At 39.4% G+C, this 25,138-nt stretch overlaps 4 protein-coding genes and 1 long non-coding RNA gene across 5 annotated transcripts; 4 read left to right on the top strand and 1 right to left on the bottom strand.

Moving 5' to 3' along the window:
- Positions 1–3,865: 3,865 nt before the first annotated feature.
- LOC117233947 lies at positions 3,866–8,462 on the top strand. Its single transcript, XM_033494688.1, has 4 exons — positions 3,866–5,326; positions 5,424–5,656; positions 5,745–6,496; positions 7,198–8,462. Exons 1-4 carry the CDS (start codon positions 4,681–4,683, stop codon positions 7,334–7,336), a joined length of 1,770 nt encoding a protein of 589 aa, XP_033350579.1. The 5' UTR covers positions 3,866–4,680; the 3' UTR covers positions 7,337–8,462.
- Positions 8,463–9,175: 713 nt separating this feature from the next.
- Positions 9,176–16,882, bottom strand: LOC117233951. The gene is made up of 4 exons (XR_004493457.1): positions 16,796–16,882; positions 9,691–10,156; positions 9,514–9,637; positions 9,176–9,287 (listed from the first exon to the last, which is right to left on the bottom strand). It is a non-coding gene; the product is annotated as an uncharacterized LOC117233951 (long non-coding RNA).
- LOC117233950 lies at positions 9,224–10,345 on the top strand. The gene is made up of 3 exons (XM_033494691.1): positions 9,224–9,327; positions 9,459–9,820; positions 9,898–10,345. The coding sequence occupies exons 1-3, from the start codon at positions 9,224–9,226 to the stop codon at positions 10,176–10,178; spliced, it is 747 nt and encodes a 248-aa protein (XP_033350582.1). The 3' UTR covers positions 10,179–10,345.
- On the top strand, positions 12,269–13,410 carry LOC117233949. Its single transcript, XM_033494690.1, has 2 exons — positions 12,269–12,523; positions 12,759–13,410. The coding sequence occupies exons 1-2, from the start codon at positions 12,323–12,325 to the stop codon at positions 13,305–13,307; spliced, it is 750 nt and encodes a 249-aa protein (XP_033350581.1). The 5' UTR covers positions 12,269–12,322; the 3' UTR covers positions 13,308–13,410.
- On the top strand, positions 15,778–17,756 carry LOC117233948. Its single transcript, XM_033494689.1, has 2 exons — positions 15,778–16,672; positions 16,804–17,756. Exons 1-2 carry the CDS (start codon positions 16,117–16,119, stop codon positions 17,064–17,066), a joined length of 819 nt encoding a protein of 272 aa, XP_033350580.1. The 5' UTR covers positions 15,778–16,116; the 3' UTR covers positions 17,067–17,756.
- Positions 17,757–25,138: the final 7,382 nt, after the last annotated feature.

Raw genomic sequence — 25,138 nt, 5'->3', positions numbered from 1 at the left:
TCTCAATTAAGAAATTTAGACGATAAAAACGTCTATAGTAAGTGATAAGATAAGTAAAGTGAAGGATTTAATTATTTAATGGAGAGAGTATTAAGTCATCGATCGACAAGAGAATAACAGAAACCAAAGAATTGGAAAATCGGTGAAAGTTACAGTGTAGGAGTCCAGACGGGACTGCTATCACGCCAGAAATAGGTAGAACGTGTCACGCCAAGAGTTCGCGGATCGGTTCACTTTCCTACGCGCGCAGCACGTGTCTCGCGATGAATCTTTGCCCGATCCTTCGTTGACGTAACAGAAATTACCCGCACGAAGAAGCAACCTGAGAGTAAAATGAACACAAATGTGAAACGATTTTATTGTGATCTATTTATTGCGATCATTTCCCATGACGGCGTAAATCGCGGATGATAGATTAAAGAGTACAGAAATTGTATCTGTTTTCACATGTACACGATGTTTGTATGTTTTCAACGCACATGGTGATGATTCCGATGAATCCTGGTAAAAGCCTCGTTTTATATTTTACTCTTCTTCCGTATTACAAATGTATGTCATGTCCCGTTCATTTTTTCTCAGTACACAAACTTTCTTGACCTTCTATTTCGGTGAAGGTCTTTATTAATTATTTTGAATACGCTATTAACGTTACGCAAGCTTCAATGGAAACGATTATAGTTCACCGACCACTTAGTCGTTTGTTCCTGTATACGGGGTGTTAAACATAAAGTATCGAATGGCTTCATGCTATTTTTTATTCCATAAAATTAATAATCAAATATACAGATGGCAATTTTTGGACTTTCGTAGGTCAATCTTGCCTATACATATAGAAACATAAATCATAAATTTAGGACTTTCGACAGCATACGTGTTTCTGAATTCTTAAATTCACCATTTCGACATTCCTCCCGCCGTTTTTACCATTCCGATATTAATCATCCCGTGTTATTTCAAATATTCGAAGCTATCACAGAACATGATTAATAATACGTATTAAACTCTCGATCTCAATTTTCGATTGTGTACGTGACGTCGAACAGGAGTGCCATGTACGCACGAAATTTTTCTGTCCACCCAATATATGTAACGTGTCCCAGTTGCTTGGTTCACTTCAAGCACATGCAAACCAGTTCCGATGCACCGTGTCTGTGCAAATACTTTCAGCCGGCCGACGCGACGCGGCCTGGGTTTCTCACTTGAAAACGCGTATAGGCTTACGATTTGAAGCAGCTTGCGCGATTCGCGCGTTTTGGGGAATTTCCTATCGTACATGGCGACACAGTTCTTTCAGCCTACTTCGACACTTGAGTTTCTCTTTTTTGTTTACCCGCCACATCTAGTCGTTTTTCAAGTCCATCCATGTCTGTCTAACCCCTATTTATTATCGGTTCTTAGAATCTCATGAAATCGTTAATGAAATTTACATAAAACAAGCAACCAGAAAATTCCAATCTAATTGAGTTCTGTTGATTCATATCTCCCTAGGAATTGTAGTAAAAAAAGATTTCATTCTCCGATTTCCGTAGATACCAGCAGATACCAGCTTTCATTTATTCAACAACATAAATAACTTGATAGTTTCCAATGTGTTTCAGTTTACGTTTTAGTCTACTATCGGGTTTGATATATTAATTCATAATGCTGCTGGCATTATGTTTGATTTCGTCCATTTTTTATTATGCCTGATGTTTTGTATCAATATTTCAATAGAGGTAGAAATGAGCAAAATTTGATAAAATGAACAAGTTCGTAATCTGAGCAATGGCGATCGGAGGGTTAAAGCGATCCACTGTTATGAATATCCTCCTGACTAATTAGATGGTAGAGTGTGTACGATGTGAAACCACTGTTAAGGAATTCTACGCATTGGTACTAATATCTAGGCTGGTTGAAACGTACCCGTTCTTCCTCCATGAGTATCGAGGGCCGCAGGAAAAAAAGAGGCAGAAGTCGCGCGTACGAGCGTTCGTTTCCGTGAATGCCGTGTACGCTCTACAAGATCGCTTTTCGGCGGTCATTGAGCGACCAAGCCGGTCGTCGCTCAACCTACCTACCTACCGGCCAGATCAATAGTAGGTCAATGGAATTCATTCGGCCGGACCACGTTCGCCAGTATTGACCCACCCGATCCTCCTTACGATCTTGGAACCCAACATAACCAAGCAAGGTGGAATAACGTTACTCGACACGTCATGTGTTTCGTAGCAAGATGTATAGATTGTATAAGGTACTTCAGATAGTTCTCAGCATGCAACATTTTTCTGAGTTCAAGCGGAAGTAATAAATGATGTAAATGAGGTGTAATAGTAGTAGTAATCAGTTTCTATAATGTTGATTGATTTTGTATTGAAGTTTCTTTCTCTTCACTGTAAATTAATTGATATTGAACATTTTACGTAAGAAGAATAAGGTTTAAAAGAAGAATTGGAGGAAGTAGAGTACCAGTGAAATTGCCCTCTTTCACAGCCACATTCTGTAACTATGCATAACTCACTTACTTGTATAATTATCCGTAATCTAGAAGGTGTTTCAAGCGTGCTGTGAAATATGTTGTTGCTACGTTTCCGGTTTCCCGTTTCAAGGTCGCATTTTCCTAGCCGAGAAGAAACGACACTGAAATCATTTTTCCTTGACAAAAACATTGATCGATGAAAATTGTGCCTGTAGCCACGCGATGATACGCTTATCGACCGTTCTTCTCGAATGTAGGTTGTCGAAGTGACGCTGGAGTCGTCGATCCCGATAATGGGAACACCTTCACCAACAATCTATTAGCGAAAACTCCGGTGTGGAGCCTGGCTGAGAATTCGTAACAGTGTGATGTCCATGATAGAGCTATTACATTCATCAACAAGAACTAAAGAATTATTATTTACAGATGAAGTTTGTAGATAACACCAGAATGATGTAACGAATTTATTCTAACAAGTAGAACAACTAACAACACTTGTTCCTTTGCTAAAGCTTACTAAAAATATAATCACGATTAATTAAAGGAGAAACGCAATGCAATTAAAGTATCCTCCAAGTACATGACGACGCTATTTAAACGAAAAATATGAACACAGCGACAGACACTGATTGGAAAGACCCGGCGATCATCTTGGATTTTGCTCCAGATCGCTGTGTAATAATTACTTCCTCTTCCTAACCGAGTCAAATCTCTAATTTTGCTGCGATCTTCCACGATAATTAACCTCGATATGAAAAGTAACGAACAGATAGTATTACTTAATATTCCACACAGTGGACTTTTTCATTTAGCGCTTCGTTTTTCACGGAACGCTCTGAATTTCACTCTCGCGTTCCACTTTTTTACTTTTGTCTTATGTTTTGCATTTATTCGAATATACAGTGACTCTTTGGTAGCCGATTACGACCGCAAGAAGCAATCCTAGACGTCCCGCGGCTATAATCGAGAGATAATCGAAACGGGATCACTTGCGAACTCGCACCAGACCGGTCTGATGGCACATAAACAGCAATCTGCAACGGTCCAATGATTTGCAGTTTCTGTTGAATCCATAGAAGAAGTTTAACGAGAAACGACGACATTTGTCGCAAGTTTGCGAATTCTTTTTGTCTGTCACGACAGTTACAATGGATACTTGTTAACGGTTTAATATGTTACATAGAAAATTGTTTATCTAATACCGTTGCAGTAGCTTTTTAACTTCTAAAATAATTGTTAGGCTCGAGTCCTCTCAGATACAACAATAAAACGAGTTAATAATATCTAGCGCTATTCATAACCCTGCCATTAAATGCAAGTAAGCTTTAAGTTAATGCTTAATGAGTTTATATACCCGTAATATTCATAATAGCAGCAACAAACTGAATCACAGAGATTCCAGTACTTGGTATAACTTGTAATTTTCATATCAGCGTCGAGTGCCGTCGCACGTGACCAAAATGCCTCGGTGACCATAATGCGATTCACGCGGTTTAACTCGACTGAAAACGTTGCGAAGAGAAGTTGACAGGTTTCCCAGCCGCTTTCACCGTGCGCATTGCCAAGGAGCTTGGATTGACGGTGCATACAAAGTCCGAAATCTTCGTCAACGCCTTTTAACACGCGCGCGCGTGTAGCTGGACGCGTGGCCGGTTGCAGTCAGAGAGGAGACGATAATGACCTTCCACGGAGCGGCCGTAGACGGAGTAGGAGGGTCTTTGACACACTTGACGCTCAGGTGAATTGTAACCGAGAACCGAGAAGCTTGTGGTTAGTTTTGAGCGGGAGATCGAACGGAACGCGTCTCGCGAGAAGGAACGGAGAAGGCGAACAAGTTGGGCGAAGATGATTTGACATGCCGGCTAAATGACACGGACATGTCGAACGAATCGATAAACAATTTACGATGCGACTGGATTGTTTGAAATCGAAGGAAGGAATCGCCGATCCCTAAAACGTTTGAAGGAGGTGTGATCCATTCAGATTGATATCGAGGTCGTGATCATTGGAGGGGGCAACGGAAGTGATAAAAGGTGCACGTGGATAGGGTAATATCGGTGTGACGAAATCAAAAGTGTATTAATCGTCGTTCTGATTTCTGGTCTATACACGCTTCAACTATCTATATCTTTGATTGTGCTAAATCTTGTTCAATCAGATACAGGTGAAGTTCTATTTAAATATTTAAAAAATACTTATCCGGTGAAATCTAGTCTTCGTCAAGGATGCATTTAAGATCCGTGATCGTGATCGTATATTTGTGCGTGGTGCATGCAAACTGCCAGTTCTTCGATGTTAAGAATTTGAAGAATTACGCAAAGATATTTAACTTCAGTGGTTTGTCGCTAAACCAGACTGAGAATGAATTGTGGAAAGGATTGATCAGGGACTGTGATCGATCCGTAACGTTCTCCTGCATACAGAAAAATGCTTACACATACCTAGACAATGTTTTCGTGGAGAGAGACAATATCACAGTGTTTGAGGGTTTGACTATGACGAAAAATAATTTGGATTATGGAACGTGTCGCAGGAAGAGTGATCAAGATGATTCCATGGATGAGAATCTGGTGGAAAGGTCCAGGAAGGATAATTGCGACGAAGAGGAAAGTGAAGAGGAGAAGGGAGAGGAAAGAGGTCGACAGTTCGGCGAGGAGCAGTCACCTTTGGAGGAAGTGACTAACGCGCTGCGGAAGAGGGCGATGAAATTTCTCGCGACCAGGGATTATCAGATTCAATTACCCGATTTTTTCTTCGAAGGAGCCACGATTCGAATAAGTCCTCGTGAGATTGATGAAAATGGCGCTTTGGTTAGAGTAGACTTCGGTCAGCAAGGCTTAGAAAGCCAAGGAAGAATCTTCAAGAAAATTAGTACGATGAATAATTATTTAATTTGTGATAATACATATCAATATCTTTCTAGCGAGTTAAACATTCTGAAGGATTTAATCGACCCTTCCTATTTCAGGAAAATTTATACAGAACAAGCTGATGACAAGCTTGTTAGCCCTGTTGCTCATCATCAAGCTAATCAAATTGAAGTTCATGTTCGTGATACCGTTCCTGTTCGGCGTCGGCACAGCGAAGAAGCTCTTCCTGAAATTGTTACTTTTCTTTATCCCAGCATTTGCGCACGTTTTTAAGCTATGCTCGAGCTACTATTCTGCGCACAGTACAAAGTACCACCACCATCATCATCAGGTGATTATTACATCACTCTAACGACACTTTGATGTCAATAAGGGCTGATCTCTCGAATATTACCATTAATATTCCATTACTATTCCAGGTAGCGCATCACCATCACCACGTACCAGTTCCAGTACCAGTTCCAACTTACTACAACCATCACCATCACGACGACGAATTCGATGGCTACGATTATGCTCATCCTCATATTCAATATCGAAAAGACATCGAGGAATTGAAGGAATGGGGCATCGAACCTTACGAAGAGCCTTACGAAGTTCAAACCGAGCCTGTAGGAGCTGGCACGGTGCCAGTTCGACCTCCGCCAGGAGTGCTGCCGGCGCCATTCCCAGCGCCCACTTACTCTGGAACGTATGGTATTCCTCAATATGCGCCAAACGCGCAGCCAATAGCTTCTCCGTATTTAGAAAAACGTCCACTGACATCTGCTCATAATCTGGCCTACTCAGCATACGTTGATAATAATCGTAGAACAGTTGTTCAACCAGCTTCGCCAACTGTCGTCAATGTCCCTTTAAATCCTGCAAATCTGCCGTCAACGATGTTGCCAACTGCGACAAATATAAAGAATTCGTACATTGCGTTTGGACAGCAAAATGCGAGACAAGTTTCGGCGAAGAGCAGTCAGATAGATTCGAAAGCAACAGTGGTTACGCAACGATCAGGATACGACGATGAATATTATGGACCGATAATTAACAGACTTGAAGATATATTTAAGCAACTTAGATTCGTCGAAGAAAGTTGCAAAGAGAGGCTCGTGTGCAGTATGTACAAGAATCCGGCTGTGTATACGCCGCACAGCAACCTCGTTTCGAACGAACTGTCCAGGTAAGAGCAAAAGATGAATCGTACGGTCAACTAAATCCATCGTTCGTTATTATTATCCAAAGGAAGCTGATTTAATTTATGATCGTACTGGAAAGCGTGGAAAAGAGAACGAATTTATGTAGTTTCGTCTACCGGTAGACAAATACGAAGAATAGCTTCCACTACCGTTGGAGTTCTTCTAAAACTAATTTCTTTTAATCTATAAATTATGCAAAAATTCGATCGTTGTCGTATCGATCATCGTGCTATTAATTATTCATTCACCTGTGTACCACGTTCGAATTCGATCACTTCGGGCGTCAATCATAAAGAGAAAGGTGGCCACTACTCCGAATCGCTCGAATCGGAACGTTGAATCACGTTCCATGCGGATTCGACTCTTTTTCTTCTTACGCTCTTTCCGTTGACTGTTCTCTGACAACAATAAACGCGGCTCACAAAAGAACCATTAGTTCCAGCAGGAAGTAATGCAATCTCTTGGCAAATTCTTCCGTAGTTCGTTTATTAAAGAGAAATTATCTTGTTAGCGAACCTAGAGCCGCTAAATGGCGAAAGTATCACGCGTGTCGACTAGATGCAAGCGTTGGTAAGGAAAACAGGGTCAGGGTTTATGTTATAACATGATTATCGACTGATTTCGATGCGAAAAGGTGTCAGGAGTACATTAACAACTTGATTTTAATTTTTCTTTTCTATTTCAGAGATCCACAGGAGTTGAAACGTACGGGGACCGAAAGCTCGTCCAGCAAGAAGTTCCACAGATATTTCAACGCGGCTAGATTGGGTCAAGATGGTGGAGATTGCTTGAGAACGTATCCATGTCACATAAATACCGAATAAACTCGGTGTGAATTTTTGTTACTAAGTAATGAAGAATTGTCGTGGGGACAAGAACATATGTTGAAGTCACCAACTTCTGGCATCACATCGCCACGCGTTGAAGTCTCCGACATGGGTACGACTGGTGGGTCTGTTCCGCTAGGCGTTATCAAGGCGGCCACGGACACGGCTGTAGGCTATTAGTTAGTGTCAAGGCCATGAATTGATTATTTGGGTAGAGAATGTCAGATAATTTTACGTCCAATTTATTAAAGTATTCTATGATAATAAGGACACTTTTTGTAATATGTAAAAGTACTTCGATTGTTCCTTGTGAAGCTTAGTGCTTGCAGTCATGGTAGCGTTACGTGGAATTTGTGATGGAACGAATACTAAATCGAGAAGAAACGAGCTTTCTATTCGATTTCATTAAATACTTTCTATTAGGAATGTAAATACAAGATCTTTTTGGAGTTTTTGTTACGAAGTGTTTCTTAAGCACTTGTTCAATCTTCGGTACTATCTGAAGCAGAATGAAATTTTCTGATGAAATGTCAAACTTCGTTCTTTTGACACTTTGTCAGGAAAGTAACAGAAATGTAACTCTTAGATAACAATCCTCGATCATGCACTGGATTGCGTGATTATGATAGTTTCACGTTTCTCCAAGTACTACTGTTCAATAGTAGATTTTCTTACATATTTTATGTAATTAAAAATATTTTCTCTGTGACATTTTACCCAGTACGATATCGTTGTGTAGTCACAAGAAAGTGGTAATTTATGTATGTGTAATTTATAAATAATTTAATTCAAATGTAAGTCGATACATTATACGTGCGAATGGATCGAATACGGGAATCTTAATACTACATCCAATGATTTATTTATTTTTAGATATGATTATTTATTATTACCTTCTCGGGTGCCATACCCAACTATTATTTATTGTACGCGTTAACAACTAGGTTATGTATAGTCTGTAAGTTATGTATTGTACAAAGATAAACTAATACTTCGATTACACTACCTCGAAGTTGTAACGTATATTATTGTTTCGTTCGTAATAAATGATGTAAAAAGAACAACTGCTATTGTATCATACTTTATATTACCAAAACCAGTATAATATAATGCAATGCTTATCAAAACCTCGGTCGATGTTATAAATTTATTATTTGCTAAGCATTCCACGAACACATTTCTATCATAATTATTAGAAGAATGAAATGACAAACTCATTTAATTAATATATCGACAATCATCTATCTTTCACTGTGCAGAGCTGAAATTCTACTACGGTAAGATCAATTTACGCTCGTGATTCGTACCTTATTTAAGAAAACAAACACTGCGCCACCCATTCACACGAATCTTACGCAAGCGCGAGCCAAATACTCGTATAAAATTACTTTCTACCAGTTTCCACTAGCCCTCATTACTCCTCACACATAAACAGTTTTTACTTTCATCTATTCTCCTCTCACGATCGACCCTCGTACAATTTCACTTCGTCGTCGTTAGTTTTCCTTTGCTCGAAGTAGCTATCACGCTGTGCCTTCTTTTTTAAACGCTGTCTTCCCGAATCGTCCATAATCGTGTTATTTCGCGAGCGCCACGACAGCTAGAAACGAAAAATTTCCTCTATATAGTTTCGGGTCATATGTGGAGCTAAAATGGGCCGGAAATAGCGAATGTCGAAACCAAAATCGTCCCATAGGGAAAGGATACGGAGCCGTGAAAACATCGGCACCCTAGATAATGAGGCTTTCTTCTTTCTTTTCAGCCGGGCACACGTCCCTGATCAAAATTCATCGGCCGTGCGTGGCTTCCATCGACTATAAAACCGCGTCGTCTTCATTCGAGTCGGCATTCGGTGCTTAGACTCGCAAATCGGTGGGTACCGTCATGAAGTTCACAACGATCGTCTCATCTGTCGCCCTTCTGGCCGCCCTCACCGCTGCGCAGAGGACTGAAACAACAGCTGACGCTCTTCAAAACATTTATTACAGGTGAGCTCGAAGATGAAAACAAAAAATTTATTCATTAAAAAAATGAAGTTATTGCAATATATTTTAAAAGTAACAAAGATAATAAAATTATGCTCTGGATTTAGCGATCAATAATTAATTTCATCTTACAGATGCATCGACAACGAGTCCATGTTATCATGCGTGAAACCCAAAGTTCTGGCCTACCTTAGCCAAGCTGTGAAAGAAGACAGACTAGCCATTACGGACGACTTAGCAATAGTTAAATCGCGAAACATGGCCGAAGAAAGCAATGAAGAATACTACCCTCCGCAGTACGACTCAGTAGATCCTGCAAGGAAAGAACTTCTTAGGTCTTTGATGTTGGAGAAACTAGACGCGTACCTGTCGAGTCACCAGCTGGAGGCTAAGCTGCCTGAGGCTATCGTTGGCTCCAATATTGTGCCGAGAGCCTTAGTGGATACCATGCCCAGAAGCTTGACTGTTCCTTTGTCTGACTCCTCGAACGGTCAAGGTAACAAAATTTGTTTTATAAAGAGGAAGAAATAAAATACAACTGATCTCATATACTTATCTGGATGATATTTATAGGCCGTGGATTCGTTAAGAAGGTTATGATACCGTTCCTGCTGGGTCTGAAGTTCAAAGCTACCGCTCTGGTGCCGCTCGCTCTTGCCTTGATTGCTCTGAAGACCTGGAAAGCTCTCACCCTGGGTCTCCTCTCGATGGTGCTCAGTGGAGCGATGATGATCTTCAAGCTGACGAAACCCAAGGTCGCCTACGAGGTCGTGCACTACGGACACCCACCAGTAGAGCACCCACCACACTGGGAAACGGCAGCTCATGGTCCCTATAGGGGGTACAGAAAATAAGCTGACGAAGAACCTCAATTTCCTCCCCCTAGAATCGTTCTATTTATTATTTATTAAAGCGCGACTCTGACTTATTTATAAATAAAATTTCTTACATGGTCTCATCATATCTTGTCTCCATCTGTCATTCTCACCCTAATCATCAAAGAAAAAAAGAAATGGGCGAATTTGATCACTTTCCTTTTTTTCATTTGCCTACGCGATGAGAATCGATCAAAGTGGGTGTTTAATGACCGAGAAAGTGGAAAAAGTTACTTTGGCATTCAGTGGTCGTTCAGGTAGATCCGCTGGAAATCGAGTATCGTGGGAGTAATTAAATCGATCAACTCGAACAGCAAAGTCTGAGATCGTTCATGACATAGTAAAAGTAGATATTGTTCTTGTCAAAATCGATGTATGAAGCTAACTAGAATTAATTCTTCATTTCCGTTCTAAATAGTTCCGCGAATTTCAGAGTGCAATTTCATTACAATAAACCCGTGTTCCATGATTCCATATCGACCACGGCTCTGCGTGGACAGGAAGCCAAAAGGGAACGTAAACGGGGAAAATACAGGTCGTGAGCGTGGAAATTCACGAAGGAAAAATTAGAGTGTTCGAAGAGTCGGAAAGGTGACATCGATGGCACTACAACGTCCTGAATGCTTATGCAAACTCGACCCAAAATTCCAATTACCGGTTCATTGTTACGAGCAGAAGGAAGTCGGCAAGGCGGACAAAAGTGTCTTGTCACAACCCCACGCGCACATTCTCACACGAGAAACTCGCACGCAACGCGCATCTCTAATGTGATTAGAACAATTTCTTTATCAAATCTGATAGTATACGTGGTTTAATTGAAACATTAAAGAGTAAAATGTACGCATCAATCTTCATTAAACTTCATTAAACATCATAATCCAAATAAATCAAATAAATATACTTCTCAAAAGCTAGTTTCAGAAAATAAACGAAGCGAAGGAAATTTGTGTCTATAAATACTATTCGTAGATCCCATTTTTTATTATATTTAAGATATTTCGTGAATTTTATAAATTGTAATAAAATTGGAAACTTTATAAGGTTATTCTATATGAAATAAAGATTAATATGTAATAAAATGAAAATTGTATCGTTCAGGTATGCCTAATTTTCAAAGATTGATTCAAAGGGTAGATATCTTGTCGTCATTCGAAACGGGGTGGGGAGCACTCAAGTGTTGATGAAACAGACGTGTGGAAAGTACCGTGTTCGTGGTATGAATGAACGATCGATTCAATGCCAATGTTACGGTGGCATTGGTGCCAAGGATGAAGGGTCTTCTGTTCTTACTGGCTTGCGCACGCCACTTCCGCTTTGCTAGCTAAAACGATGCTGTATGATAGCAGGCCAAATATTCGAAAGTTTCGCCCAGCTTAATGCGTGAGTGGATTTTTTTATGAATACATGATCGAGGTTAATGAAATGATAGATATTTTGATCAATTTGGTATGAATGTCAAGCGAACCCTCAATTCTGACATAGAGTAATATCAACTGTACAACTTCTATGTCAATAGCAGAAATTTTAAAAACTAATCATAGATATAATACTTATTAACCGAAACCGCAATATGGTAAAGTTACCTTTCTCATGTCTTATTTTCCATTTCAACCCTAAGATATAAATACCAAATGTAATTTATACTAAATCAATATTAAACTTGATCTCACAATCGAGAGTAGATTACAAAATAGTGCACAAAACACGTACAGCTAATAGTTAACAAAATTCTTCCTGGTGGGAATCAACGTAACACTTGCCGTTATCGTGTAGCATAATCGCGTGTCTTTAACGTAGCACGCGACCCTCTTGACAGATATCGGTCGCGGCGAAGCTTTCTTTCGGCTTTGCTGATCTTGCACAATCCCATATTCCCGTCACGATCACCTCGAGGCCTCGATAATCGAACACCATACTGAACGAAAAGAAAATTCGTGGCCGGATGAAAGTGGGGGCGTCGTGTATGTCGGATGCTCCGCTACGCGACGAACGTCCGACGATTCGACGACGGGGGCTCCGTATAAATAGCCTGATGCCCAACCCATTGGCATCAGTCGTCGTGCAATCGTCCTCAAGACCTTCTTCAGGGTACCACGAGTTCTCGTCTCCACATTTGGAAAATCATGAAGCTGTTTGTGTTGTGCGCCATGTTGGCCCTGGCGGCCGCTCAACCCGCGAAGAACGACCTCTGGAAGGGTAGTGGTATAGACCAGATGGTTGATCAGACGAAAATCGAGTGCTCTCAAAAGAACGACGAGGTTTCCTGCATGAAATTCAAGGTCTTAAATCTCCTGGACCAGATCTTCCGCAAAGACAGCTTCAAGGCAAGTGTCTGCTAACTCGTTCCAACCCGGTTATGCAAGCAATCATCTTTCCATTCTCGCTTTACTTTTATCACCTTATCCACAACCAGTTACCACAGTGGTTGTGACCCAATCACTTTTACGGTTTGGTAGTTTTAGAGAGTGAAATGGCGTTGCATGATTCCGTTTAACCTGGTTTGAACTGCTGACGAAATGCTCACGAAAGTAGATTCACTTTCCTCTTTGTCGGTCGCAGGTCTCTGAAACCGTGGAGGTGACTCGCAACTCGTACCCCGTCGAAGAAGTCTCGGCTCGCAGCGAGGGCTCTTTCCTGGACAATGTGCAGACCTACCTGACCTCTCACGACGTGACCTTTAAGCTGCCTATGGACTCGTCCGTGAAGGTGAGCGCCAGGGACATTGACGACGATCAGCTCACCTTCAACGTCAAGTTTGGCCAAGGTCGTGCCGTCGAAGAGGCTCGCAAGTCCAAGTTGAAGAAGGTCGTCATCCCCATTCTGGTGTTCGTCTTGCTCAAGGCCATGACTCTCATCCCCCTAGCCATCGGTGTCCTTGGTCTTAAAGCCTGGAACGCTCTTCAACTTTCATTCTTCAGCTTCATCGTCTCCGTCGGTATGGCGATCTTCCAGCTGTGCAAGAAAATTGCCGCTGACGGTCATGCAGCTCCATTGACCGCTCACGGGCCATGGGAGTACCAAGCTCAATATAGATCCTTCCAAGACGACGAACAGCCATTGGCGTCGTTCGCGCAAAACCTCGCGTATTCTGGACACGCGCAATCGTAGAACACTCACCCGTACATCTTGTTTACTGTCGCGACTTTTGTAAAATACCTGTCTTCCACCTTTCCTCTATACTCTTTATTTAATAAATTATTATTGCAATTTACTCGGCCTGTTTGACTTTCTCTTTATATAGACTCCTATACTGCAATAATAACTTCATAATCCTTATGAAGTATCTACTTAATGTGTATAAGTAGTGGATAATAACAGGATGAAATCTGTTAGAGAACATTATTTATAAGGATTGAAAGGAGTATTTCAGATTAAAATTAGCAATCTGAGTCTGAAGTAAAAGTAATAGAAAGTTCTTCATAATAAAAGTTAACCTGCGAAATAATTCACAGAAGATGATAATCTAGATTATCGTTGTAATAATATGTAGCCTTAGGTTTTGATCACGTTACAATGATGTCTTTGTAGGATCTAATATAACCGTGTTACAATAAGAATGTACCTGTTATTACTATCATTATCCTAATAGCCCTGGAACCCAATCTTGAGAACAAAAAGACATCGACGAAGATTCAAAACGATTCATTAAATGATATTATTAAATGGCCCCGTGTCTCATCTAGCACGCAAGAAATCAGATCTTCGTTCACGGTAATGCGTGAAACTATTTCAAGCAACGTTTATCGCATCATGAACGTAAATGGCCCATTAACGGTGTAGCTTATTTTATAGCTCAACGGCATGAATGGCGATGGAACTTCTCCCCTGTAATTGATACGATCCATCCTTGTCGACAATTAATTATAAAAACACGATAAAAAATTATTGTTAAGTAGAATCAGACGCAGTCCGGTTTTGCAAGAAGATTATGCCCGACAATAATCAGACGCAGCTATTACTTCGCTTGGCTTGGAAATCATCGCTTTGTTCCGCACATGTGTTCCTATAAAATGGAAATCCAGTTTCGTCTTTGCAGTGACCTTCCAGCACCTTGTGCTTTCCTTTTTCTTTAACCCTTAAACATCATTTATTCGAAACTACGCTTTCCGATTATGTCGTTATCGTAGTAGATGATATGCAATTATCACACTGAAGTGCAACATTTCACTCAACGATTTACAGCATTTTAAAGTTATACACATTTCTTGCAGGCCACTAAAGCGTCGATTTTTTAATCATCTTAGGAGTAACAGTTGATATTTTATAATTGAAGCTTTAAATCGGACTCAATAGTCTAACGTATCTCTTGCAAGTAAATCTCGTACGCACAGTTGAAATTATAAGGTTCCATCTTTACGTCATTTGAAATATCGAATTTTTTAACTGATATATAAAATTTAGCTTAATTGTGAAATAATCTTTTCAAATATGCAAAACTTCCCTAAAAAATATAATCACTCTCATTAATATTCGGACATTCTTTAAAACAGAATATCTTTTTTAAAATTGGACTACACGACGAGTTTCTTTTTCTTTGAAAGATCAGTTAGAAGAATTAATTTACTAGATGTGGAAAAAATTCTAAGGAAATTGCAGTTTGTCAGAATTTTGAAAAACGTAGCGGAAGTCACTTCCTTCATTTTTTTTTTATGAAAATTTAAATACGTTTGTAAATTCATGTAAGTTATATACGTGTACAATATATCATCAAAATCTGTAAACGTTGCTATGAGCTACAAACAGTTAAGGCTAGGGAAAATCGCAGTTTTTCATAACTTTCGACCTATAATTGTAATAAAAAGTCTTAAAATTGTTAGTCTCTTTCGGTGCCTGCCGCTTGTTTCTGTCAATCAATCGATCTCGATGAAATTTTTAATACGTATGCAACTGACAAAAATCTACGAAATGCATTGTTTGAATTTTCAGTACAGACTAAGATAAAAAACATTGTAAAGAATGTATTGTACTATTTCTCTTCCTTTTTTTTCCAGTTCTGGCCAATTGCAGCTTTTTCAAAATCTTTCCTACACGACATTTAATAAACTGATTCTTCTAAGTTCTTAAAAAAACTCAAGTCGTTTAGTCCAATATTAAAAAAGTTATACCGTTTTAAAGAGCTCGAATATTAATGAAAATAATTGTACAAATAAATAATAATATAACCAGATCGGTTCACTTTATGAAATGCCCTATAACAGTAACACCAGCCAAGAAACCTGCATACCAACGACTTATTGAAATAGCACAATCTATTAAAACCCAGCAAACATTCCATCGATCCATATATGATCGTGTCAAACGATCAAAAATCGTCGGTGGAAACTAAAACGTTCCCGTTCACCGGCCATCTGTCGACGTACAACGAGAACGGTTATTCGCTGTCCAAAGCGTGTGTTCTTTACAGATCATAGAAGGCATAGAGATCGCGTGCTTGCGAGTGGGGCGTTAGGAACGACATCCAAGTTGAGGAGAGCACGAATCGATGGTGAACGCGGGACAAGTTCCGTTTCCCGTGTGGCGAGGCGTCGCGCATGCCATCGTGTACGCGATACGCGACGCTACATACGTATACGCGGTCGTAAACGCGTCGGGACGCGTGCACGCACGTACTTAAGGAGGAGAGAGAGAGGGGTGTAGAGGAGAAGCCGCTCTATGTGCCAGTGAAATTTGAATAATTTTCCTTCGATCGTCAATTCCTGGCATGCGCGACCGAATAACATAGATTCACAGGGGGCAAATTAAATAAAAGGGGCGGGCCACTCCTCTGCCAGTCGCAGTTCGATCGGCGATCGCTCGCTCGCACACATACGGGTGGACGATCGATCGTTTCGCGTTTTGTTCGAGAAACAAAGTGTAGAAGTCGTGCAGCGAAGACCACTTTGGGATAACTAATTCCAGGGATAATCAAAGGATCAACATGAGGATTTTCGTAGCGACAGTAGCAGTTGTGTTGATGGCAGGAAGCTGCCTGGCCAGTCAAGATTTCCTCTCCAAGTCTCTCAACGAGTGCATCGCCGCGGACTCTTGGATGTCTTGCTTGAAGCAAGAGGTGCTTGGATATTTAGATGGAAAACTCGGGACTAGCACGGAAGCTAGGTCGTTGGATACAGTGGACGAAGCTATCGTTGCGAGGACTTTCAAGTACCTGAAGAGCTTTGACTATGGAATCGATTTACCCTTCGTGGATGCTAGTCTCAAGTACAGACCCAGCAGAAGTTTGGCTGATTTGGATATCGAATTCAAAGGAAACGAAGTTGCGACCAGTCAAGCTAGGGGAATGTTAAAGAAGAAGCTGCTGTTGCCATTCCTGTTGTTGTTGAAACTAAAATTGAAGGCTTTGATGCCTATCTTCGTTGCTATCATTGGTTTGAAAGCATTGAAGGCTCTAGTGCTCTCGAAACTCGCGATCCTCTTAGTCGTTGGATTCATCGCTGTGCAGTTCTTTAAGAAGGGTGGAATGATGATGCCAATGGGTATGTATTGCGACTATAATCAGATAAATTCCATTAGGTATCGAGAAAACCGACATTTTATTCAATATCATTACAATGCGAACAACAATTTTCGACGAAAAAGATGAGAACAGCGAAACTTACTGTTGCAGGAATGTCGATGGAACCAGCTGCGTCACCGGCGTACGGAGCTCCACCTATGCCCTCGACCACGTCGAGCTACGATCCAGCGAACACATGGGACGGAAATGGACCGTATTCCCGCGTCTGGACGCCGACCAACGGTGTGGAAGCCCAGAATCTCGCATACTCCTATTATTCGCCAGGCAGCGGATCGAATTCGTATTCTTCTTCCTCGTCCTCCTCGGCCTCCTCGTCGTCGATCAATTCCGGTAGCTCATCAGGAAACTATTAGATCGCGGTTACAAAAATGCGTCGATTGCCATCGGCGCCATGATTCATTCTATGATTAACTCATATTCTTAACGATGGATCGATCGTACGATCGAGAGACCAAAGAGACGCACGCCAAATAACCACCAGAACCACAATGGATGATCGTCGATCGATGCTAGTTTGTGCTATACGACCGATCGATCGAAGATTGTCGATCATTCTGCCACACATAGCGGAAGAAAAGTTCTATTATCTCGTCGTGCGAACAATCAAATTATTTATGACTCTTTTGAGATCAAAGTTGATAAATTAGAAATTGATAGTTTAGAGACGGGAGAATGGAACATTAGGACCGTTCGTTCAACAACACGTGTACGCGGTAAAAGGTAACTGATTCGGTAAGAAATTGATAGGATAAAGAGACGAGCACCTGGCTCGATTGACGACGAGTCGAAGAGGTCGAATTTCGAGGCTGGCTTAAGAGTTTTTCATTTTTTAACAATCGCCAGGACGTTGTTGTATTTTATTTATTACTCGCGCGACACGATTATTTATTATCCCCTCGCATTTGTTAATAAAGACATGTGAATAACAAAGTATGATTTCCTATTTTTTACACACTTTTCCTTAGCGAATAATTGTATTCATTGAAATTTTGTTCCAAGAAAAGGATTAATAAAATTTCGTGTATGTGACGTGCAGACAAATGTGCTTTCTCCTTTAATTAAAGTTAAATAATTCTGATCGCGTAGGGAGTATAAGCGCCAGAAAGTGCCATACTCCATAAATTACTGTAAGGCAGGTAATCTTAAAAGACATACGTTCTTCCCAGTCTTTGTCATTTTTAATAAATTTTTCCCAAATTGATATGAATAAACATTTTTATTTGTTAAAGTTTGGTGAAGGAGATACAAAAAACACAGTATGAATATTGGAATAACAAGTACTTATAAACATTAACGAGATAAAACCGAAAGTTTTCACGAAAAAAATTATTCGATTTTATATAAAAAAGAAATAGTTGATTATAATTTCCAAATATTAATTAATTTCGTATCTTCAAACAGAGTGTGTAAATCTACTGACCAGTACTATGTACATAGCTGCGTTTCGAAATCATATATACAGTGTATTCGGCTACAGATGTCAAAAAATTTAAGAGGTGATTCTTGAAGCCGAAATAAACCATGATTCAAGAAGACGAAAATCAACAATAACATGATAGCCTTTTCGGCTTTGTTTCTTAGTTATTGACAATTAAAAATCGGCCAAAAATATCCCTGCATGTGAGCAAACCTCCTTACACGAACAAAAGAAGGTCAGCCTAAGCAGCGGGGTAGACAGTGTAATCATCAAACCGAACGACACATGGGCGGTAGCTTACCTTGTACAAATCATAAAGAAGAAGAACACAATATTCAAAAACGTAGACAATTCCGCGCGACGTTTTGCGAAAGAAATGGTAGATTGAACATTAAATCTATTTACTCATGGAAATTCATAAAAGCGTACCTTGCGATCGCGAATTTCCACAGCAACACACTCGCTCCACAGTTCTCAGACAAACGCTCGGGGCGCAAAGGTCCTACACTAAAGAGGACGTCCCGGGACGCCTCCGATACCCGAGCTTAACACACAGCATGCACACTCTAAGGTATGTACCGTTTTCCTGAAATCGACTGACGAAGGCTAATAACCATTGCGTAAAACGTGATAAAACACGTTTGAGGAAATGATATCGTTAAAATAAATGTAAGTAAACTTGGAGTTATAATTGTAATTTGCGGCAATATTAAAAGCGTGGTTACACTTAATCGCGTGGATGATATTATCAGAAATTGTAATTGTATCGAGACGTAAATTGAATCGATATATGTCTCGACATTTTTAATAGTTTAAGTTGTAGTGAATGAAAAAAACGACGCAATTCCACAGCCTAACCACACACACACACACACACAATGTGGGAAATACGTCGCGCACGATACACTAACACATCGTCAGTCGCTGACAAATTATTACATTACTTAATTTTAGATCATCGTGCCCAGTGTCTTTCTCCCATTCAAGTAGCACCTGGGCACGTGAATGAGATCCTGACAATGGGCACGGAAAGGGTTAAACCTGAAAATCCTGATCTAAAAGAAATGATTAGTTTGTGTAATTTTTATTTAACGGACTTTGTTTTATTATTTAACGTTCTTTGATTTTATATTTTACTACTTCGTATCTGATTAAATCTACTTTATTAATTTAATAGTAACTAAGTAACTCTACTTTATTAATTTAATAAATCAGAACAAAACTTTAATATTGCAAAAAAGGTAGCGTTAATTCTAAAAGACTGAGACTCGATCAAATGGAATAATTGACTCTAAATATATTACTAAGAAAGAAATAATCTCAGGCGATCTCTTTATCAAAGCATATACTCGAAAGTGCAGAAGCAGTGTTCCAAATTATTGCTTTGATTCAAAAATCTGCCTGTCGCGAAGTGTCTTCTTGCACGTAGAATTTCACACATTCTTGTACGGGAAAAATGAATTTTGACTCATATTTTAAATTCTAACCGAAATGAAATAAACGAACGTGACTTGATATTGTCACGATAAATTAATCGCTTAAGATCAAGTATATTTATGTCATACAGATATATTCGTGTAGATATTTGCCATTTGCAAATATTCATACGGAATGTTAACATGCATATTTATAAATAACACGAATATATTCTCAAGTGTATATATTTAAACTAATTATTAAAAGACTAATTATTATAATCGCGCTGTGTAAGAAGACATGTCCTAAACTAATAAATTTAAATAAAGACTGTTACTACTCACGGGTATAAAAAATACCCGCGGTCATTTCGTTCGCAAAAAATTCTACGTAATACAACCAGTCACCCGTGCCGATTCGGACCTTTCATCCTACGACATGATTGTCGACATGATGTTCGAAGCGGAGAAACAGAGGACGTACCATGGATGCTGCACCATCCCAGCGAATATCATCAGGGAGACTAACATCAGTCAGGAACCGTTGAAAGGCCAATGGTGGAAATGGAGGTTGCGAAAAATCTGTTACAAAACAAAACACGATGAGTGATTCCTGACTATTAGAAAAGTTGGAGAAAGTTATTATTTATAATAATTAGAAAGTTTATTAATTTTAATAACTTTAGTAATAATAAAGATTGAAATTCTAATAAACTTTGATAACTGTAAAAACTTAAACTCTAATATGAAAGTTTAAAATTTAAAAATTAATCTAATGAATCTAATGATTTTTTAAATATGTTAGTTATTTGTTTCATAATTCAGTATTAAGACTTTAACACTTATATTATTTTAATAAAAGAATAACCTCAGAAGATCCTAACCTCTCAAATTACAATCAAATTGTATTTCTTAATTGATAGTGATCAAAGAAAAATATACAGAATAGACAGAATTGAAGTACGATATGTAAAAATACTTACTTCTTGGCTTTCGAGTCACTGTTAGAACATTCCAAAAAAAGATGAAGAAGTCGAAGCAATGGTATGTCTATAACAAAACATAAGATATCATTAATATTGTTAATACATAATAACAAACTTGGAACTTTAGCAATAATAAGGACTGAAATTCTAATAAACTTCAATAAGTAGTGTAAATTGAAATTCTAATATAAAAGTTTGAAATAAAAAAATTGAGAATTCACTGACTTTTGATGCGTGTCAGACAGTTTTATTGTAATTGAATGTTAACACTTTAAGACAATTTCAATTTAAAAAAAACCTTTATAGCTTTTTAAATTATCGATCACTTTTATTCTGTAATTAACAATAATTGAAACAAAATACAAAAAACTGAGCAAAGTGAAGTACAATATATAAAACTACTTACATTCTTGAGCTCCTGGATAGGCTTTATCTTCTTAAGAGATGCAATGATTCTAATACCGAAAACGAATGTTCAAAAAAAAAAAAAAAAAGGAGTATATATATAAAGACTCTAATATAGCGTACAAATTTCTTTTTTAAAATTTTATTACTTTCGTGTGTGATTATTCGATTGAATTTCATCAAAACTATCATGATTTGGAAGTATTAAAAAATACTTTTGCATAGCAAACACTGACTCTGCAAGCCGCATTGTGCTCGGTCCCAAATATTCTCTAAAAATAAAATTGTGTAATGGCGGACTGAGGAGGGGGTGTAAACGAAGCGAAATATCGTTTCGGTATCTTTCTTCTTTTTTCTATCGAACGTTTATTTAGAAAATACTGCTATTCTTTGTGCACCTAAAAAATTGTTATTAAGAATTTGGAATACGTATGAAAAATATTAGTTGAAAATTATAAGATATTTTTCGATATTGAACAAATGTTTACAAATACCGTGAATGTAATGCAATCATTTACAAGAATTATACTGTAAATGTTCGTTACTAGAATATGAAATATACACTGCACTACGATACTGTAGTAGCGTGTTATAAATATTCGGAAATATTTGCAAGAATCCAAAAGTTCACAACTAAATATACTTAAAGAATACTACAGAAATGCGCACGAAACTTTGCTTTGAAGTGTTTGAGCTTACTAGCGCGCCACCTCTATGAAAAAGATATAAGCTACGAATTTACAAGTATATGACGTTAACTGTAGCAAATTCACATAATATACCAAAATAATTTTAATTCGATATGTGAATGTTACAATGCCTATCAAAATAAGTTAAAGCTATTTTTATTAAGATTTCTATGTTTTAAACTGTCTACAAGAAGCTATCGTTAAATTATCAAGAATTCTATATCGCAAATTACATTGAAACAGTAAAATAATTCGTTGCAAATTCGTTTGGAACAGGAGAATGATTTCATATGTTCGAACTAGAACAATGATTTCTTTAATCGTATTTACTTTCATCTTAGTATTCCAAGTAATTACGAAATTATCCATTATGAAATATGTATCAAATATATTATAAAGTAAATATAAATTGAATATCAAATGTTACCTATGCTCGTATAACAAGGCAATAGAATTGTTCATACACAGCTGTCTTGGTTAAAATAAATTAAACACTATTAAATTTCCATGAAAATTCATCGGATTCATCATTAATCGTCGTTGCGTCCACATATTAATATTCCAGTTACTTCTATATTATCCCTGCTATCGATCAATAACCTACACAAAGAATAACTACAAGTTAAAACAAATGTATAAATAATTAAAATGTGTATTAATCAAACGATATTAATAATGAGATATAGACGATGGTAAAAGATATAATAATGAATAGTACAAAACATAGTAATAATAACAATAAAGAACCGACACCACCAATAGGTTAGAATACGTTACAAACCTGACACAACGCGATCCATGTTATCGGTACGAAATCAGACGACTGAATGACTTCTTGTACCATAGTTTCGCTGTGCATCTTCCAAAGTGGCGGGGAAGGGGAGGGGACGCACGAGCCGGTGACACAATCAGGAACACAGTTAACGATCTACAAAAAAAATATAAACATCAACAAAAACATTCATCTTCTACGCAGCGCTTACACGAATCTTTCCAAATATCAAACGAAGCATGTATAGATGCAATGTTTACATCCTACACAATGATCACATCGAACTTTATAAACATAGTACAATAATTCGTAGCCCTATTGGCAGCATTCGATATCAAAGACACATTTGTCTAAATTGGAACGAGAGAAAGAAAATAAAGCTACTGGCACTGTATATACAATTTCGAGTCTTGCGAAAGGAACAAGAAACGAGTTGTATTAAACTGTTTTAAACATTCTATTTTCGCGACATTAAACTTGTGGAAATATTGAAAAATTGTAAACTCCGATATGATTGAAATTTCACTTCAAAGTATGCAGGAAGAAACGACAGAGAAATCACGATCGATCAGAGAATAAAATAATAATCGCGGCGCGAATAAACGAATTCGCTATTTTTCAAAAGAATCAATGGACCCACGTGTTACACTCCCGTGCACAAAATAATCGCAAGATGCAGTGGAAAAGAAGGATACATTTTTATATTTCGTTTCAAGTCAGATAAGTATCATTGTACGAAATGGAATTACGATGGACTTGACATAGTCAGGACATATCCCGTGGTTTCCTGCGATGCAGTACAGTCTAGATCATCCAAAATTCTCATAGAGGCATTTGGAGATCCAAACCGGACTGGTGCGTAGTTCTTAGCTTGGCATCGTTTTCCAAAGATTAATCAACTGATTAATTTTTGGAAAAGGATGCCAATTACCAGGTCTCACCACGAGGAGGTGACTACGCACGAGACCCGCCCATGGGTTATGTAACACTACATATCGATCTCGACATTCAACCCGTTGGCAGAATGACGAGTTTTGACTCTACTTAACCATGGGCCTGCGTATAGAAATAGTTGTTTCGTAGCCTAACTGCGAAACACATATCTCCAACGCAGCGCTTACATGAATCTTTACAAACGTAGAACAAAGCCTACGTAACGCAACATCCATCTCCCACACAACGATTACACCGATCAGTACAAATACCATACAATAATTCGCATCCCTACTGGCGGCATTCGGTATCAAACACACATTTATCTAACTTGGAACGAAAAGAAGAAAATGTAGCTACTGACACTGTATATACCATTTCGTGTCTTGCAGAAGGGACATACGAGTCGCTGTACTAAACTGCTTAACGTTCTACTTTTGCGACACTATAAGATATTGAAGATATTGAAAAGTTATAAGCTCTAACATGATCTCAATAAGCTTCCCTTAAAAATGGGAAAGCATGAAGATGCCCGATGAATCAGATGATAAAGGAAAAAATCGCGGCGCGCCCGAAACGAACGAGATCGCGATCTCTCGAAAGAACTAACAAACCTACGCGACGTACCCTCGTACACGGGATAACCCCGAGGTTCAGCGGAAAGGCCAAGAATTGACCGTAACTCGATTCCTGTTTCGCCGTTCGAAACTTACACGAGTCGCGGTCGATGGCGCCGACCGATGATGCCAGTGATCCACTGGTAATTCAGCCGTGGATCCAGCACATAGGCCAGCAACTTAACACACTCCAACTGAACATGTGGAACCCGGGGATGGACCGCTGAACAGGATTACGAAGGCAAGAGGCCTCAACTGAACAGTGGGGTCCACTCACGGGGAGGGACCGCTGAACAGGATTACGAAGGCATTGACCTCAACTGAACAGTGGGGTCCACTCCCGCGGGCCCGAACAGAATTACGGAGGACGTGAAATTGCAGGTCCCTGACCGAGTACCAAAGTACCAATCGGACAGGACTGCAGATCCACGACTGAATCCCCAACAGATTCGCTAGCATCACCGGCGCGACGACAACTCCCGCGATATGATGCGAACGTCGAGCAGTCGTCGAGCAGTCACGAAGACAGAGGTGTCCTTGGGGCGACTTACGAATCCAAAGAGTTATCCAGTGCACGTTGACCCGCACGTACGCGGAATACGCGCGAGCGAGTACGTCACGCTACGGTTTGAAAGAACTGAGTGATCGCGATCCGATAAATCGCGAGTACAATAAGTACTGTGTGGTAAGCGAGTGAAGGGAGACGAGATTTTTCTTTTTTTCGTTCTAAGGTGGATAAATGTCGTTGTACAGAATGAGCTCACAATGCACTTAACATAGGTACCTACCTTACGATTAATTAAGACAAAACGTACGCATCCCACGGTGTCCCAAGGTGTGCAGCGATGTCCCACGGTGTCCCACGGTGTCCCACGGTGTCCCACGGTGTCCAACGACGTCCAACGACGTCCAACGACGTCCAACGACGTCCAACGACGTCCAACGACGTCCAACGACGTCCAACGGTGTCCAACGGTGTCCAACGGTGTCCAACGATGTCCAACGATGTCCCACGGTGTCCAACGATGTCCCACGGTGTCCAACGATGTCCCACGGTGTCCAACGATGTCCAACGTTGTCCAACGACATCCAACGACGTCCAACGACGTCCAACGACGTCCAACGATGTCCAACGGTGTCCAACGATGTCCAACGGTGTCCAACGATGTCCAACGACGTCCAACGACGTCC

Source organism: Bombus vosnesenskii, unplaced genomic scaffold (genome assembly GCF_011952255.1).
Source record: "Bombus vosnesenskii isolate JDL3184/JDL3185 unplaced genomic scaffold, Bvos_JDL3184-5_v1.1 scf7180000013301, whole genome shotgun sequence".
NCBI classification, from domain to species: Eukaryota; Metazoa; Arthropoda; class Insecta; order Hymenoptera; family Apidae; genus Bombus; species Bombus vosnesenskii.
This window is presented reverse-complemented; position numbering and strand designations above follow the sequence as displayed.